Source organism: Martes martes, assembly GCF_963455335.1.
Source record: "Martes martes genome assembly, chromosome: 13".
In the NCBI taxonomy this organism is placed as follows: Eukaryota; Metazoa; Chordata; class Mammalia; order Carnivora; family Mustelidae; genus Martes; species Martes martes.
Window position 1 is genome coordinate 64,931,336 of NC_137901.1, and position 18,973 is coordinate 64,950,308.

Below are 18,973 nucleotides of genomic sequence, written 5' to 3' on the forward strand. Positions count from 1 at the left end.
GCTTCTTCGAGACCCAGCGAGGGGTGGGGTTTAAGAAAGGGGCGGGGCCCCGAGCCGAAGCCTGGAAGGGGCGGGGCGGGGCTTGGGGCGGCCCTGCCGCCGCCTCTCCTTCTCCCCACCGCGCTGGCGGTGGCGGCGGCGGCAGTGGCGGTGGCGGTGGCCGCGGAGGAGGAATCTGACACGCACCAGCCCGGCTCCCGCCCCAGTCGAAGCCGAAGCTGCAGCCGGCGCCGGGCCGGGGCCATGGGCGCCCCGCGCGGCCCGGGTCATGAGGACGGAAGAGGCAGCGGGGCCGCAGCTCGAGCCCGGTCAGTGTCTCCCCAGGGCCCGGCCCTCACCCCGGGGAACGAGGGGGACCCCGCCCTAGTGCGGGCAGGGTCCAGCCGCGCGACCTTGGGTCGACCGCTGCCACGGGACGGGCTGTCGAGTTTTGAGCGATACCTGGCCAGGTGTACACTCCCGCCTTGGGCCGCTCAACCCTCAGCCCGGGTCCCTTGGGATTTACTGATAGCCCTAGGTCTGGGACCCCAGTCAGCTCTGAAGTTGGTCATGGTGGGAGGGTCCTGGTTGCGGGGCAAGGGCGGCACCTTCCCCAGAAGCGAAAAGTCCTGCTGGAGCGCCTTAGGAGATCCCACGTTCCTTCCGGGGAACTGTGGGGGAACTGAGGCCTAGAAGGGCAGGGAACTGGCTGAGAGCATAGAGCAATGGATGTGCCCCTTACCCTGGCCTCCCAGACTTAGCATTTTGTCTTACTGTATAGTTCTTGACCCTTGGGTTCCTTCTGCCCCTAGGTGGCCTGAGTTCCTTTGGGGCAGAAACCAAGACTGACCTTCAGTGCCCTCGGCCTCAGTTTGCTTCTCTGGGTGGGGGAGGGGGAAAAGCAATGTTTGTAGCTCTCAGGGTTGGTGAGAAAGAGAAAGTGCTAGTAAACTCTAAAGTGCGGCGCCAACTCATGGGAGGGGTCAAGAGCCGGTGGGACCCCTCCCTAAGACATCGGAGACCTTGGTGTCACGCCCGGGGAGTGGTCTCTTGTGAATGTTGCAGGTCGTAGGGTCTGATGCTATCCCGGGATTTACATCCCTACTCTTCCAATTATCTAACTCTGTGATCTTGGGCCAGACATTGGCCTTTCCTGAGTCCCAATGAAGTAATAGCTCACATTCATAGGGAGCTTTCCATGAGCAGACACTGCTAAGTTGTTTACATGGGGTGCCTCATTAATCCTCATAAGGACCCTTTTGTAAAGTAGGTTACCATTGTTACTTGCACTTTTGCACAGGAGCAGATAGAGTTGAAAGGAGTTAGGTATCCAGGGCCTGCCTTCTTTGGCAACAGCTGCCAAATGAAGCCAGGCCAGGGCCTTACAGGCAGACCCTACATATAGGTGGGACAGTCACTTGGCTCCAGGCATCAACATCTGGCAGTAGTTCTGGGCTTGGAAGGCCTTGCCTCTCCTTTTCAGCCCCCCACAGGAGTATCTCTGGATCCCTGTGAACTGACCTGCCCATGCCAAGACTGGGGATGGCCATGTGGGAGTGTTTAGCTTCACAGGGCCTCAAGATCAAGGGGTTCTAGGATCAGGGCAAGAAGAGGAGGTACAGCAGAGTTCACAAGGACCCTCAGGAGCTGCTGTCCTGTGCCACATTTACAGCTGGGAATAGGGAAAGGCACAGACAGAGTCAAAGCCTGGCCATCAAGATGACCCAGCTAGCTGGTGCCAGAGCCCGGACTGCAGAGTAAAGGAGGGAGCCATGAACAGAGGGGCTATGGTCTGGTAGCTTTGGGGGAGGGGAATTTGGGGGAGGGGTTAGGGCATTGTTGTGACAAGTTGGCCTGGGCACCACAAGGGATAAGGCCTTTTTGGAAAAACACCTTCCATGTATCAAGCATGTCTGAGTGCCTGCTCTGGTCCAAGGGCTTCGGCAAGGCACATACAACCCTGTCCCTGCCTGCCACTGAGATATTCTCATTCTGTCCAGTGGGGAAGGCAGACACGATCCCCTGAAATACTCATATTGAAGGGCTCAGGCGGAAAGAGACCAGAGCATTTGGCTGTTCAGAAATGGGAGACAACATTCCAGACTAAGGGATCTTGGAAGAGCAAAGGCTGGGGAGTAAACAGCCTGTGTAGAGAGAAACAAAAAGACAGTTTTGGGCCACAGAGAAGGATTCTTGAAAAGGGAGGCATTTCATAATGAGAGAATAAATAGTACCTTGCATAGAGCTCTCTCTCCACTTAGCCCGTTGGGGGGATTTATTTTAGCATATGAATCTGGAGGGCAGGACCTGGGACTTAGTCATCTTTAGTGTCCCCAAACCGTAGCACATTAAGGGCGTAATAATTTTGTTTCTTAAAAAAAAAAAATAGTCTCATTTCTTCAAAGAAATGTTTGTTGAGTTACTGCTAAGCTTTAGATACTATGCATTGGCAGTAACAGCGAACAAGATCAGCAAATTCCCGGTCTTCAGGAAGCTTACAGTCTTGTGGGGAGACAGAGTAGCTCTGTTTTATTTTTCTCATTCATTTTGCCAAGTACTATGAAGGTAACAACCAGGATGCTGGGAAGGGGGACCCTCTTCCCCCCAAAGGCATAGTCAGAAAAAAGCCTCTCAGAGGAGAGACATTTGAGCTGGGACCAATGACAAAAAGGGGCAGCCTCAAGAGCTGCAGGGGAAGAAAGTTCCAAACAGAGGCAGCTGTACATACAGAGGGGTAGAATGAAGGCTGATGGTTTTCCCACAGTAACTGGAACTGAGTGAGTGAAGTGTAAGGGCCATGGTGAGGCTGGTGGGACCTGGGTTGGGCAGGGCCCAGCAAGCCATGGTGTGGAGTGACAATTTTATTCTAAGAGCAGTGGAAGACTGGGACTGGGATTCCTCTGTCTACTGGGTACAGATGGGAGAGGAACTGGGGGTGGAATTTGGGACAGAGGGTAGGCAGAAGTCAGGCTGGACAGAACCCTCTGAACTGAATCCACAACCCTGGGAAGAAGCAACTGTAGGAAAGCCTTGAATGATGGCCTGGGTTCCTTTTAGAGGCATCTGGGGTCAGGGAAAGGAAGGAACAAAGCCTCAGCCCAGTTGGGCTTAGGGCACCAGGGCCCTCTAGATGGAGGGCAGGGTTCACATCAGCACCTGCGACGCACTCTTGCCCCGGGTTCCCATAACACTCTGCAGGCTGCCATCTATGGTGGTCCATTTCATAGAGGAAGAAGAAGGCACAGAGAGGGCAAGTGCCTCTCCTCGAGTGACTCAGCCAGCAGATGGCCTGTACTCACCCATGCCATCCTGCCATCTGCAGGCCCTGTTGCATGCCCTTGGAGGTGGGGAATGGAGGGGGGAAGGCCAGCACAAGGCACTGAAGGAGCAGCTACAGGTCCCTGCGTCCTGGGAATGTATGACAGCTCCACAGGACACAAACAAGCTCCAAGCAAGGACCTCGCCTGTGAACCAAAGAGTGAACTCCAGCCTAGCAGAGCACAGATGAGGGAAAGGGCGCGGCCAGCCTGGGAGCAGAGCAGGCACTGGAAGTGGTAGCATCTGAGCCAGGCCTTGAAGGCTGGGGAGGGTTTAGACAAAGGAGAGTAGGAGCTCGGGACTCATTCCAGGCAAGGCACTGCCCAGACAAGGCCAGCAGGTTGAAAGGCCAGGACAGACATCAGGGCCCTTCTGGTTGCTGCCTGCAGTGGGAACCAGGCCTGGCATGGCAAGTTGGCTTCTGGGGCAGCTCTGCACAGTGAAAGCTGTGGATTCAAGAGAGACCCCAGAGACACCCCACCACCACCCCGAGATGCGGAAACAACGTGGGCTGGGTTTTCACATGCTGAGTGAGTGTCATGAACGAGTAGTGAGTGGTGATTGCTGAAGGGGAGTCTCTCCCATTTTTTCAGACTCTGAACTTTGTCTGGATTCATGGGATCCCAGAGTAGGAGGTTCTAGTAGGCCACGTTCCAGCTGGCCCCTGCTTTAGCACCTCATCACATGCTGTTCCCCTCTGTCTTGTGTTCCCTGACTCTCACTCTCTAAGGCACACCTCCCCCCTCCCCCATTTTCCCAGCCTAGCCCTCTGTTTTTCTCTTACCCTTGCTTGTTTTTCCTGACCACCAGGACAGGAATCTGTTCTTGTCACTCACCAGCACATCTCCAGTTCACATGCCAGGTGCTAGGCTCTTGGGAAATATTTGTTGATTGAATGACTGAATCAGACCAAAGTCCCCCACTTCAGAGATAGCCAGACTCAGTCTAGTGTGAGGTCAGTTGCTCAGCCCACAGCCAGGCTGTGACAGAGCTGGGGCTAAAGTGCCGAGGTCAGTCCCCTTCTGCTCCTCCATACTGTTTGTCAAGAACAGACCGAGAGGCCACCTAGGGTAGCATCGCACATACACAGATTACATGACAGTCTCCCTTCCTTCTAACTGTGGACTTCACACTTTGGTGGCCCTGGGGGACTTTGGAGTTGGGCAAACCTCCAGGGGCCTCATGAATTCAGACATGAATATCTGCTAAGTATCTCCAGAGGTCTGCCCTGTGCCAGCCTCCTCGGAGGTCCCACCAAAAAGAGTGTTCTCTGAGAGAGGCCTGTAGGGCTGGGAGTGCATGTAGTGGGGGACTAGGCATGATGGAGAAGTGACATTCAAAGGCAGGACTTAGGTCAGGCACCTGGGAGAGTTCAGGCAGAGGGAAGAGGTATGCAAGGGCCCTGGGGGATAAGAGATCACAGCAGGTGAGAAGGTTCTGGCTAGAGGTTGGCCCAGTGAGGACGAGGGGAGGTGAGAAGGCAGAGGGTGCTGGGGCAGTGGCCATGAAGGCACTGTCCTAAGAGATATACGAACCAACCCATTGGAAGATTTTGTGTAGGGCTGATCTACTCTGACTGGTATTTGGGAGAGATTACTGCTATTGTAAGGAGAATGGGTTGGGACACCTGAAAGGCCGTTTGCTGGCCCCTGAATAGCCCCTACAGGATCTGGGCAGGAGCCAATGACAGTGGCCTCAGTGGGGGGTGGCAGTGATAGGCACAGTGTCAAGGGTCTGTGACCTTCCTGTGTTTCCTCGTAGGAGACTTTGTGCAGCTGCCCGTGCCCATCATCCAGCAGCTCTACCACTGGGACTGCGGCCTGGCCTGCTCCAAGATGGTGCTGCGGTGAGTGGGCAGACCTAGGTCCTTCCCATGCATACCATCTGCTCTGGCTAGAAGGAGAAACAGGGAGAGACCTGGGTGGGATTCATCATCCATATGGCTTTTCTTGGTTGGGCCTTACAGGAGGCCCAGCTTCCATCCAGACTTGGTCCCATCTGCAAGAGAAGGCAAAAGGTGGACAAGGCCTTCCAGGTAGCGGCTCTGGGGATAGCCAGAGAAGTCCCAGGTGCCTGGGCCTGGTCCACAGAGTGACCCCAACACTAGGACATGGGACCGTCCAACCTCAGGCTCCCGCAAGACTGTGTCACTAGGGAGCCAACTGTTGAACTAAGGCTGTGTGAATATCACAGGAACCTTGACCATCAGAGCATAGAGTGCCGTAGCCATCTCCTTGTAGGAGACTTCAGGCAACTGCCAGGAACCCCAGAGTAACCTGTCCCTTACTTGTCTTATATCCTGGAAATCCAGACCAGATAGTGTTCAGCCAAAAGGTTCTGTGCCTAAAACTTAGAAAACCACTGATGTGGTCCAAGCATCTCATCCTAGAAATGAAGCTAGTGAGACCAGAGAGGTTGGCAACTTACCCAAAGTTACACAACCTTCAGGAGATTCAAGAAGCAGAATCCTTGACTCCAGGGCCAACATGGTACCCCAGGCAGCGTCAGGTCATGCCCAAGAAGTAGACGATACAGGATTTCCTGACGAAGGATGGAATCTTCTGGGGAGTGGGAGTTCTTGATAGTGGCTCTCTGGCCCCTGGGAGGAGGGTGACCCCAACCAGCTTCCCTGTGTAAGCAAGCCAACCTCAGCAGCCCGTCCACCCACAGGTACCTGGGCCCGCTGGACGACAGTGAGTTTGAAAGTGCCCTTCGGGAGCTACGACTCACCAGGAGCATCTGGACCATTGACCTGGCCTACCTGATGCGCCACTTTGGTGTGCGGCACCGCTTCTGCACTCAGACCCTGGGCGTCGACAAGGGCTACAAGAACCAGGTGGGCAGCCAGTTACCAGGCCTTCACCCAAGTCTAGTAATCAAAAGGGGGTATGGTCAGGGTGTCTGGGTGGCTCAGTGGGCTAAAGTCTCTGCCTTCGGCTCAGGTCATGATCCCAGGGTCCTGGGATCGAGCCCCGCATCGGGCTCTCTGCGCAGCGGGGAGCCTGCTTCCCTTCCTCTCTCTGCCTGCCTCTCTGCCTACTTGTGATCTCTGTCTATCAAATAAATAAATAAATAAATAAATGAATGAATAAATAAAAGTGGTGGTCAAGGCCCAGACACCTCAGTGGACACACAAGTGCTCAGAGACCAGGGAACAGCAGCGGAGATGCTATGGGCAGGACTTTTGACCTAGCCAGACTAGGTAACCTTGGGGTTGGGCCTGCTCAAAGCATCTGAGCAATGAGATTCCTGCAACCTGCCTTCGAGAGCACTGGATGGTGTACAGACGAGCATCTCAGGCTGCTTTTCTGCATCCTTCCCTCCTGTCACTCAGTGCCCAGGGCCTCGGAGAATGTCACTCTGACCTTACCCTGCCACCACTTGCCCATGTTCTTTCTTGTCATAGGGACAGATGGCTTCAAGCTGTGTAATTGGAATTCTGGAAGAAAAACTGAAATGCCATCTTCCCTATTTTTTTTCTTTTTTTTTTTTAAGATTTTATTTATTTATTTGACAGACAGAGATCACAGATAGGCAGAGGCAGCCAGAGAGAGAGGAAGGGAAGCAGGCTCCCCGCTGAGCAGAGAGCCCGATGCAGGGCTCGATCCCAGAGTCCCGGGATCATGACCCGAGCCGAAGGCAGAGGCCCTAACCCACTGAGCCACCCAGGTGCCCCTATTTTTTTTCTTTTTGAAAAAGAAAACGATAGCCTCACCATGATACCAGTGCACAACCCACTCCCCCACCCCACCCACCCCAACCCCTGCCAACCGATGTAGTTAGAGCCAGTCTTGCCTGCTGTAGAGGCACATGTTGGCCCAGGTTCCAAAACTTGGCAGAGCAGGGTCTGTGCTGGCCTCATTGGCAAGAAGGTTCTCACATGATGGCCGGGGCCAGTCAACCTAACTTTCCTTTGAATCTTCCAGGCCAGGGGAGGAAGGCTAATGGATCTGGCTTGATCACTGTAGCTGCAAGGCAGAGAAAAGAGCCCAAGAACAGGGTCTCTCCTGCCTCCCCCGCAGACAGGGCCTCTAGCCCCCTGTAGTCCCCTACACCAAACAAAGTATGTTCCCTGGACCTCACCTTGCTAAGCCAAACTGTGGAGGAGCATCTGGGTAGGCTTAGCCATCCCCCTTTGCTCATTTACCACAGACTCCTGCTGGTGCCCACAGGAAACACAACCCAGGATGACCGGCCTTGCTGGGGGAGTGGGAGAGCTGACCTGAGCTTGGCTGCCTGCCCATCTCCTGAGTGTCATCCTTGTGCCTCTGTGTGGTCCTGTGTGCTTTGGCCAGCCACCCTGCCGGTTCAAGACACACGCAGCATTCTGCCCAGGCATGCCTCACGTGCCATCTCCCCTAGCAGGCTGTGTTCCTCCCCTCTTTCACCATCTTTTTTTTTTTTTTTTTTTTTTTTTTAAGATTTTATTTATCAGATAGAGATCACAAGTAGGCAGAGAGGCAGGCAGAGAGAGAGAAAGGAGGAAGCAGGCTCCCCGCTGAGCAGAGAGTCCGATGCGGGGCTCGATCCCAGGACCCTGAGATCATGACCTGAGCCAAAGGCAGAGGCTTTAACCCACTGAGCCACCCAGGCGCCCCTCTTTCACCATCTTTAACTCCATCACGTGCCCTGTACTTCATCCAAATGGGGGTGAGGGCAGCGAGGACAGGTGGCCCCTCCAACCGGCCCTACTCTCTTTAGTCCTTCTACAGGAAGCACTTTGACACAGAGGAGACCCGGGTGAACCAGCTGTTTGCACAAGCCAAGGCCTGCAAGGTGCTTGTGGAAAAATGGTGAGCCTCCCCTCATTCTTCCTTGTGTGCTTGCTCACCCACGTACTTACTGTCAGGCAGAGCTGGGGTATCCTACCCAGGTGGCCAAGGGCATGGACTTGGCCTCCAGAGCCTTAACTGTTTCCATCCATAAAATGGGGACAGGTGGGACTACGTGACCTACAGTATACAAAACTGTGGCCTCGGATGGATCACAGGCATGGCCTGGAGGGACACGTGAACCAGACTCTAGCCAGCCCTGAGGCTGCTCGCAGAATGGTAGCTTGAGACAGAACACAGGAACCCTTAATGAAATGGGGACAGCCTAAGGAATATGCTGGCAAAGTGATGGAGAGTGACAGAGGACAGCCCCTTGTGAAGGCTCTCTAGGGAGTCCTGGCCCTCGGATCTCCCCACAGACTGCCGTGACCTTATGTGGGTCTCCCCTCTTATCTATACGTAAGAGCAGAATTCGGGCAGAACCTGGGAGTAACTTTCCCAGATGCTGATGACTTTCTTCTCCAGGCTCAGGCACATCAGCTTAGATCCCTACTGGGCTACCCTAGACCACTCTTCTCAGGTCTCCCTGTTCTTGAATGACTTCTGTTTTCATTGTTAACATAATGTTACCACACAATAGGTAGTTTGGAAAACAGGAGAAATCTCCACGCATCCATCCACTGCATGAGCACATGCTGGGAGGGAAGCCACCAAATGTTCATTTAGTGGCACGTGCCACTTGCTGGCTAGTTGAGTGGGAAGCTGGTGCTGTCCCTGTTCATCCAGTGAAGAAACTGAGGATGGAAAGAATAGTTTGAGTGGGCCACCGTCACCGCTGGCCGCTCGGCCACGCTGTGATCCAAACCTGACACTCCGCACCCAGTTAATTCCATGGAGCACAGTGCTTTTCCTTCCGGCCCAGGCCCCTGCTTTTTCCCTGTAGTTGAAATCCCGCGCTGCTGCATACCGTTGGGAACTCAGCCAGGTATTTCATTTCAAAGACCAAATGGAAAAATGGCATGTTTCCCCGGGCTGACGCAACCGAACCAAACTGCCACATGACTCAGCTGTGGGCTGGAGTTGGGCCAAGCCACGTCGTGCTCATGCCACCACTCCTGCGGAGACTGCGGAGGACAGAGGCCCCTAGCCTAGGGGACCCTCCCCTCCGACAGCCCCTTGCCCGTTCTGGATTCTTAGTTTGAAGGATTTTTAGGGTACTGCCTTCTGTGGGGCATTGAATAGGGCAGTGCCTACGAGTCTGCCTCAGGGAGCAGCCGGCTCTGCCAAACTGGGGATCCCCTGGGAGCTGACCTACCCCTCCCTGGACAATTCCTTTTGCCTTAGGAGCCTTCAAGGAAAAAAAAAAAGGAAAGAAAATCAGTCCTTTCAAAGAAACGTGGTTTTGAAACTGACGATACCACACTTGGCTCAGATTTGGGAGATTAAATTGGACCCACAGCTTCCAATGTAAACCGCATGTGATTTAGAGTAACTGTCTAAGGAAGGTGCTCAGCAGGAAAAAAAAAATTCACCAGCCAGGCTGGGAGGTGGGGTCCCATGTGCTGCTTCAGTGGCCTCCTTCTGCCACCCCTGGAAGGACCTGACCAGGCCGGCTTGTCCTTGGGCACACTCAGAGTCCTACCTGCCCCCCCACACACACCCTGGCACTAGTGCCATGCTTAATCCTGGGCTGAGCCCAGGCCACAGGGACAAAGCAGGATGTCTCCCTCCCTGCAAGGAGCTCAGGAAGTAGGGAAGATGAGCCGTGCCCCCAAGCTCTGTGATCCAAGCAGGAGTCCACTTGAGAGGTGGGGAACGGGGCCCAGCGGCCCTGGCTGACCCTTCTCCCGCCCACAGCACAGTGAGTGTGCAGGACATCCAGGAGCACTTGGCACAGGGCCACGTGGCCATCGTGCTGGTGAACTCTGGGGTACTGCACTGCGACCTCTGCTCCAGTCCGGTCAAGTACTGCTGCTTCGCCCCCAGTGGCCACCGCTGCTGCTGCCGGAGCCCCGACTACCAGGGCCACTTCATCGTGCTGCGTGGCTACAACCGGGCCACTGGCTGCATCTTCTACAACAATCCAGCCTATGCCGACCGTGAGTGCTGGGTGGGCAGGGACAGCGGGGGTGGGGGGTGGCAGGCTGCATTCACCATCCCGTCCCGTGACTCCTCCGCATTCCCTCGCTGCCTTCCCCTCAAAGCCTCTGCTCCTACTGGGCTCCTATCATCTTTGCTGCTCCTCTGGCCATGCACAGACCAACCACAGACCTGAGGCCAGGCCGGCCTCCACACCCCGGTCATTGCCACACCAGCTCAGGCCATCTGTCCTTCCCACACCACCAGTCCTGCACCACTGCCCAGGGCCCACCTCAGTCTTATTCTGCGGTTTCCTCCCCCCGCCCCCCATCTCCCTACTTCTAACCTTCCCAGGACAGCCAGCAAGCATACTCATCAGAAAGGGAAGTCTGCCCAGTCCCAGCTCCAGCTCCAGAGGCAGCAGGGGCTCCCCACTGCCCTGACTCTAGCAGACTTACCCATGTGTCCTCAAGCTGTTTGTTCCCCTCTGGGCCTCACCTTCTCCATCTGCTAAACTGGGGGAGGGTCAGACAATGAGTTCATGAAGGCTAAAATAGGCAAGGAAGGCTTCCTGTGGGTGGAAAATGAGTGGCAAAGGGTGGCCAAGCAGGTGGGACATGGTCAGACCTCCCTCAGCTCCCCTGGGTGTCACTGAGGCAGGTATAACCTCCCCCCCGCCACCCTCTGACCCCACTCTGCCCTTCCTATCCCCAGCAGGAATGTGCAGCACCAGCATCAGTAACTTCGAGGAAGCCAGAACCAGTTATGGCACAGATGAGGATATCCTCTTTGTCTACTTGGACAGCTGACAGCGGGAGGCTGGTGTGTCCAGGCCTTCACACCCTGCCCCACCCTAGCTGGGCCAACTCAGGAGGCCTTGGCCCAGGCCCCAAGCTGCTGGGGCTTGGATGTGGAGCTGCAGCCTCGGCCCATGTGACAAAGCCCCAGAGAGTTCTTGGAGCCCGAGGCTTGCATGCTTTGTCTGCCAGCATCGTGCCTGTCGTCATGCCACTTACGCTGTGCACCTGCTGGTTGCTGGAGGCATCTCCAGAGCATCTGAGTAGAGCCTCCCCCAGGATCCCAAACCTGACTTGAACCGTGCCCAGGGGACTTCTAGCTCTGTGGGTGCCCTTCTTGCCTACAAACCAGACCCAGGGCAGGGGAGAACCTGAGCTCATCTCGCCACAGACCTGGGGCTTGAGCCCTGAAGATGCCACTTGTCCGGGTGGTGTCCATGTATTTGGAGACCATGTAGCTAACCCGCCTATCCTCCAGAAGTACTGTGGACCTCCCTGTGCCCTTTGGTGGATGCCGCCACTGCCTCCCGCTTCCCAGTGGATCCGCATTCCTCTGGCTGGTGGCGAGGCCTCTGGGCTTCTGGGCTCTGGAGAGGGCTGGGCCTCAGGCTGAAAGGACCCTGAACCCCCCCACCCCTCGGCCTCCAGGTACTATAGCACTGTAGATTGGAGGGCCATCTGGGTCGTAGCTCTTACTAGCTGGCCGTGCAGAGCATACTCCAAGAACACCTGACCCAGAGGGCCAGGTGCAGCTGCCTGGGTCCCAAAGGACTCCCCCCAACCTGTGAGCCCTCCTGACACTAGCCTAAGCCCTGACATTGGGGCCCATTCTCTGGGTGTGGGGAGCCCCAAGCCTCATAGGCCTGGGTGCCGGGGTGTGCTGGGACCTGCACTCCTGAGGCAATGGTGGGAGACAGTCCGTGGCCTCCCACCCATCCTGATATTCATGCCGGGACCTTTTGCACCGAATATTGGGTCTCTTTTGTCCTCACAGAAGAAGGGTGGTACCTGCCCAGGGTCACACAGCACAGCACGAAACATAGACTAGAGCTGTTTCCTTCTTTTTCTTTCTTTCTTTTTTTTTCTTTCTTTCTTGTAGGGGTAGGGGGTGGTTTGGTTTTTTTGAGATTTAAGTTTTTCACTTGTGGGGAGTGAGAGTCCCTTTTAAGACAATAATAGCAAGATTGCAGGTACTTTGGAACCGCTGACACCTCTCTGCACAGAGCAGATCAGCCAGCCCAAGTTGTCTTTCAAAGAGAAAGGGACTGAACGGCTGGCGGGCTGAGTGCCAGAGTCCCCCAGCTTACAGACAAAATCTGGCCATCAGTCTGGGGAGAGTTTGCCCAGGACTATGGTGGGGTTGGGTCTCGAACCCAGGTCTACACCAGAAAACTAAGGGAACTGGCTCATTCCCAAAGGGGCCAAGAATACCCACCCCTCGTGAGCTGTTCCTGGCAAAGGAGCAGGGCTGCCCCAGCAGCCACACTGCCCCTGTCCCCCTGTGTCTTGGTCCTCTGTTGCCCAAGGCATGATGTGGTGGCAGGTGCTACGCCTCTGGCCTGCAAACCCTGCTCATCATCTGTTCCCACCAGCTGGCTGATGCCTCCCCACCATGGCTTCTCTGAGGTGCGGCGGTGGGCTCTGCTCTCAAGGGCTGTTGGACCACTCAGCTGTATTGCTCCTCAACACCAGATCCAGCCTTTGGCCCCAAGGGAGGTGCTGTTAGCTGCTTAGCCAACAGATTAGCCCCCCTGGTTTCAGAGACGAGCAGTGTCTTCAGACTGGCCTTCTCTCTTTTGCCTTAACGTCGGTGGCCCAGGATCCCAGGGAGCTCCGGTTGCATGCCCAGGAATACCATGTGTGGCAGCTGTGGGGTTTGGGCCTCCTCAGGAAGGATCTGGCTAAAATTGTGGTGAGAATAGATGCATCTCGGATGATGGGTGGGCTGTCACTGGGAGCACCCGGCCCAGAGAGCAGTCACAGCACCTCAGTCCTTCACATGATGCGTGGAAAACGCTCAGTCCCTGGGCAGGCCACAAGTTAGAGGTCACCTGTCTGGAAGGTTAACAAGAAAGCTACCTGTGCCTCAGATGGTGCCATCTGCCCGGGAGGGTCACGGGTGGGATGCAAATGTAAAGGCGTTCTCACACACGGTCATGGAAACAAGGCTGGAGAATCCAGACTTCAGGAACCAGTCCCCATAGCACGTGGCTCCCGTGACCCCAGTCCACATGCTGGGGGCCCAGCGAAACCACACTGGACAGTTGGTTTTGTTCACTCCAGCCACACAGGAACAAAAGGGATCTTTTGCATTGCAGAGATTTTATATATATATATATATATATATATATATATATATATATATATATATATCTTGTTTGTAATGAGCCATTCTCAATAAATATTCTCACTGCAAAATCATGGCAGCATTCTGGCCCACCTTTGTGAATTCTCGTTTCCCTCCCAAATTCTCAGCTTAAGCACGTTCCACTCCAGGTCCTTGACCTGCCAGACCAGATTTTAGCTGGGACTAGAATCCTGTTTACTGCTTTTCAGTTCTGCCTCCCTCATGCTTGTTCAGAGCTGAGGTAGGCAGTGCTAGAGATGGAAGGGCCTCAGAAATGAGCTTGATGGCTTGAAGAGGGCGTGGAGGGTACACAGCCTTGGGCAGGGGGAGGGCCTGGGGGGGGCGCAGAATCGAGTGAGGGGGGCAGTGGGGGCCCAAAGGAGGCAATAGAGTGGGGAACCCTGCGGCCAGAAGTCCAGTCCTCCCTGTGCCTCCACCCCAACCAGCAGCTCCCCTTATTTGCTAGCTATTGGGCTCGTCTAGTGTTATATTTGATAAGAATTCTACTTCTGAAAAAGGAAGTGTTTGGAAATCCTGCCTTATCTGGCAGCCTCAGACGTGCCCCAGGTCCCGCAGGGAGCTGACAGAGCCAGAGCTGGCTTCTTGGGTAGGGTCCCAGTCTCTGGCCTCGGTTCTCATTGACTGACTGCTGCTTTGCCCCTCCCCAAGCCCCACACTGTATGGATATTTTTGGAGTTGCGACTGAGATCTTGGACCCCTCTCCAAGCTGGCGAGCAGCCCTACAGACATGCCTTCAATCCGGGCTTTGGCCAACTGAGGCGGGGGCGCCCTGCTAGAGTGCGCCAGGCAGCCTAGCAGGTGTTCTAGCTACATGCCTAACCAACAATGCTTGCCCCTCTCTGCACTTCAGCGGGAGCCTTCTGCCCCTCCTAGGGGAAGAGGCCCCATTCTGAATGGGCATACTGTCGTTGGGACAAGCATGGGAAAGGTTGGTTTGGGGCCTCTCAGCGGCCCCAAATTATATATTGAATATAATTATGGGAGGCAAAATGGCGATGCGGGACATGTTGAAATAGGAGGGCCAAATATGGGTGAGGTCTCGAGTACTGGCTGGAGTCAGCTGCCCAGCGCATGCCAGGTGAGGATAGCAGAGGCTGAGGATTCCCGGGAGGGGCCCCACTAGGAGCCAAGGGGCCAGGACAGAAGGGAGAGCTGGGTGCAGCTGGACAGATGCAGAAAGAGGGAGAAAACAAGCACGCAGTATGGAAGCCACAGCCTTTTAATAAGCTAGTCTCAGAAGTGCCATCCTATCATTTCTACAATACTCTATTTAGATGTTTAGACTGCGTCTAAAATACACTGGGGATTCTACACAGGATACATCAGGAGGCAAGGACCACTGGACATCTGGTGGCTACGTTTTTTAAATCTCAAATTTTTTTGAAATCTCAGAACAGAGCTGGGAAACGCCCCTGGAGACATCTCGTCTAGCACATCCCGAGGCGTGCCCTTCAGAATACCTTCAGAACGGTGAGAAGCTCTGTATCATGGGGTGCCCTGGTCAGGTCAGTTGGGCAAACACTGCATGCTACAGTCCCCTCTGGAGGATTTAAGACGTGCAGAAAGGCTCTGTGTAATCCCACAGCAAGGGGACCCCCTTCATTTAGGGTTTCCCCAAATCCCTTAGCCATAGCTGTTCTTGTGTAACACTGTTATTCCATGAAATATGCTGACACTGGGGTAACCATTGATCTAGTCCAAGGTGGAGAGTGCAGCCCAGAGAGGGGGGCAACTGGCCCAAAGTCATCACTCAATGAGCTACAGACAGAGCTAAACCCCAGCCCACCATTGCTGCTTTCCCAACCCTCAGCCCAGACTATAGTCAGAAGTAAACTTGGTGGTCCTGTAGGCCCAGCCCATGCCAGAAGAGCCAGGAAGTGGACTCTGAGTTCTGGAGCTAGAGATGGGCTGCCACAGGCCTCTGGGGTTCTGCTTCCCAAGTAGAAAGCCTGGCATGTGGCCCCAATATTCTGGAAGAGCACAGATCCTGCACTCCTTGTTGACTTGCCTCAAGCTACAATATCCAAGAGCGCACATCATGGATTTCCCCTACCCTTCAGCATCAGAACAGAATTGAGAAAACCAGGAAGATACGGGTCCCAGGGGCCAAGGGATGGGACCAGCATGGACTTAAGTATTCATGGGAAAACCTCAGTGCCAGGAAATGGAGGCTAAGACTCCCACAGGCTCAGCGTAGTGGTCTCTCCAGTGACTTCTCCATCCTCCCCATCCCCCGCCCCCTCCCATCTCCCTCCTCTGTGTCTCTCTCTGGCTGCCTGCCCCGACGAGCATCCAGACCACTGCTTCCTGAGAATCTGCCCCCAGCCCCTGGGTTTCCCCCGGCCCCAGGGGATCTGGTGAGTCAGTCTCCCCAAGCTATACGGAGCCCCTTGATTTACAAGGGTTTGATGTCCACGGCTCACAACAGACCCTCTATACCTCTCACCTGCCAAAGCCCTTTCTTTCCTCAAGCTCTGGTCAGTGTCACCACTTTTAAAGGAGTACTTTTTTCTGCACCCCTCAGCCATGGGGTCCTGTGTACCTGTCTCCACTACTGTAGCCCCTGGCCCTTGACACCAAGTAGATGCTTGATAAGGTATGTCAATGACTGGTCAAGGGCAGATCTTTAATGATGCCTGTTTTACTGGCTTTCTTGTACTTTTCAGAATCAGAGGTCACCATTCAGGGGAAGGTTGCATTTGAACCTATGATGTTATGCAGAATTCAGCAGACAGTCTCTTATAAGGATGAATGGGAGGATGAACCCCCACCAACTAGGGGCTATATTTCTGCATGTCTCATGAGCAGAGGCAGTATTCTGAACCAACTTTTTAGGAATGTTTGTAAAGCAAGTGGTCTGGAAAGACATGAAGTGTCTCCCTTCAGAGCCACAGACAGGCAGGTATATTGCCCATTATAAAAGATTTGGGTTCTTTCAACCAGGGTTCCTCTCCTACAACACAGCCCATTGCGTCCCTTGCTCTCTTGGGAACTGGGACTTGGAGAATCTGCAAGAAAATGAGGTACTCTGACCACTGCTCCTGCTGTAATAAACTGTCCTTTGCTCTGATCCAGGAATGTTGTCTTCGACTAGCACCCATGAAACTGTGACAGGCCAACTTGAAAATAAGGCCCTTCATGGATCTTGGCGGTCCTGGCACCAAGGGGATGCTCACAGAGACATGGTTTTCTGGAAAATGAATGAGGGCCTCACAAGCCAATTAATGGGAAGTCCATGAGAGGCAGCCACAAACCTTATTCCCCAACTTGCATGGCAATCAAATGATAAATAGTCCTTCACTCTATTGCTTGTTAGTGAAGAAGAATTGGGGAGGGGGCTGCAGACTTAGTCCCTGCAAGAAAGTCCCAGGACAGTTAGCTGGATGGTGTACTAGTTTTTGCTAACTCCCCAGGGGCAGGAGGCATCCTGTACTATCTGGTGGTCAGTTTCATGTCTGCCCCATTGTAACAACTAGTGGTAAGTCTGGTCCTGGCTGGGAAGATGGTTGTGACCACTTTCAAACAAATAGTTACAGAGATGTACACCTACATGGAGCCTGAAGGGCAGGAGATTGAAAACAGCTGTGGGAGGAAAGCAGGTGGATCATTGGAATCTTGGCCAGTTTCCTTGAGCAATGAGGGATTGGACCATATAGTACTTGCCAAGGAGGAATGGCACAGATGGCCCTCTGCCCGCTCAATGTTTCTTGCCTTCTCTTATGCCAGCCTTAACTCCACTAGGAGACAAATGTAAGAGGTCCAGAGGTTTTTTTTTTGCAGTGGGTTCAGGCTGCTGAAAAGAGCTTTGGTCCTCTTAGAGAGATTCCCACAAGACAAATTCCCATAGAAAGTCATAGAAGAAGTACCGACCAGTATTTGGGTTCTAACCTCCAATTCAGTTTGCAGTGCTGACGAAGGTAGCTGATAATGAGAAATGGGACCAACACTGGAAAGTCTCCTCCAGAATCAACTTAAGAAAAGGTCTCTGAGCCTACCTTCTTCACTCCTTCCTGGTCCGCACTCTCTCATACAGCAGTTTGGATTCGGGGCTTTAGACTTGATGATTCCTGGGCATGTTGCTTCTTTCTTTGTCCTAAGAGCAACTCCAGGCCAGCCTAGTTGCCACATCTTCTAAAGTGACAGCCCGGGGGCACCTGGGTGGCTCAGTCCATTAAGCGTTCAACTCTTGATTTTGGCTCAGGTCATGATCTCAGGGTTGTGAGATTTGGGCTCCCCGCTGGGCATAGGCTACTTAAGATTCTCTCTCTCTCTCTCTCTCTCTGTCTCTGTCTCTCTCTCCCCCTCTCCCTCTGCTCCTCCCTCTGCTCACATGTCCTCACTCATTCTCCCCCTCAAATAAATAAATTTTAATAAATAAATAAATAAATAAAGTGACAGCCCAGCTGAAAGGAGACCTAGGGCTTCAAACTTGAATTTGGTTCAGGCACTTGGATTCTCTTGTTGGATGAGTACATTGCTTGCTGAGACCCCCTATGGTGGCCCATGTGGGAGGAAGTTCGGAAAATAACAGGTCTTCATGCATTTTATCAAAATGCCCTTGTTCCTCTTGCCCCTGGCCCTTCCAAACAAAGGCTAGGGGTTTAAGAAAGGGTAACAAGGGCTGGGGGTTGGTGGGGGAGGGGAGGGGATGTTTCAGCTATTGGAATTCACAATGACTTTGGAGGAAGAACAGCTACTTTGACAGCTAGATTGGAAAAAGACTAGATTCTAGGAGCGAGGCAGGGAGGAGCACTAATCATTAAAGATCTTTGTCTTTCATAATTGCTTCTGAAGCCTTCATTATGAAAAATGCTCCAGTGTGGCCCACCCAGACTTGTGTAAGCATGTTACATAGAACTGATTGCAGGCATTTGCTTTCTTCCTAACCAGATGGCTTTGACCACAGCTTGATCACCATTCCCATTAACCTTACCAGAAGGCTGTTGCAAACACAACTCAGGGATGTCCCTGGATCCTGCATCTCCCAGGAAAACAACCACAATACCGCCAGATGTCTTCCCAACCCTTATCCCCATAGAATTCATTCAGCCATTCTGTGAAGACAAATGTCACCCAGCTGGTGGCAGGGGCAAACAGGATAGATTGGCCTGACTACCCTCCGGCAGTCCTTCTGAAAACAAGCATCAGATTCAATTATTCAAACTAACTGGGAAACCAAAGGCCTACCAGCTGGTCAGGAGGCCACACCGGAGATGTTATGAACTTGTGCCCTGATATAGGTCCTACTTGGGGGACCCCAGCATTTGTGAAGAACACTTTCTAGGGGCACCACGTGTGCCCTGATGACAGTTCTTGTATGGAACCCAGACAGTAACCTGCCAACTTCCCCAGAATAGTGTCTTGCATTTTCATGCTGGTCATGGGCCAGAATCCATGGAATTACTGCCAAGTCCAATGTCATGAAGATTTCTCTCTGTGTTTCCTTTTAGGAATTGTATAGTGTTAGCTCTTACACTTGGGACTTTGTTCAATTACACTGTTGAACCAATACCACCAGTAGATCAGGTCGCCCACAGACAATGGTGATCTCGCTAAAATGAGGTAGCCTTAGTTATTCAGGGGAGCTTTGTGAACCAGTGACTTACTCGTTATTTATGTGCACTCTGTGGGAAGATATCTCCATGATGGTCATCATCTGA

The 18,973-nt window shown here is 53.6% G+C and overlaps 1 protein-coding gene across 2 annotated transcripts; it reads left to right on the forward strand.

Annotated features, from left to right (window-relative positions):
- Nucleotides 1-86: 86 nt before the first annotated feature.
- On the forward strand, nt 87-12,008 carry GUCD1 (guanylyl cyclase domain containing 1). 2 transcript variants are annotated; one of them, XM_080822039.1, is made up of 6 exons: nt 87-308; nt 5,059-5,143; nt 5,968-6,133; nt 7,999-8,090; nt 9,927-10,168; nt 10,866-12,008. In XM_080822039.1, exons 1-6 carry the CDS (start codon nt 269-271, stop codon nt 10,955-10,957), a joined length of 717 nt encoding a protein of 238 aa, XP_080678165.1. In that variant the 5' UTR covers nt 87-268; the 3' UTR covers nt 10,958-12,008. The 2 variants fall into 2 exon arrangements, with proteins under 2 accessions (XP_080678165.1, XP_080678164.1); XM_080822038.1 differs by having other exon boundaries at nt 132-308; nt 10,056-10,168.
- The last annotated feature ends 6,965 nt before the right edge of the window (nt 12,009-18,973 follow it).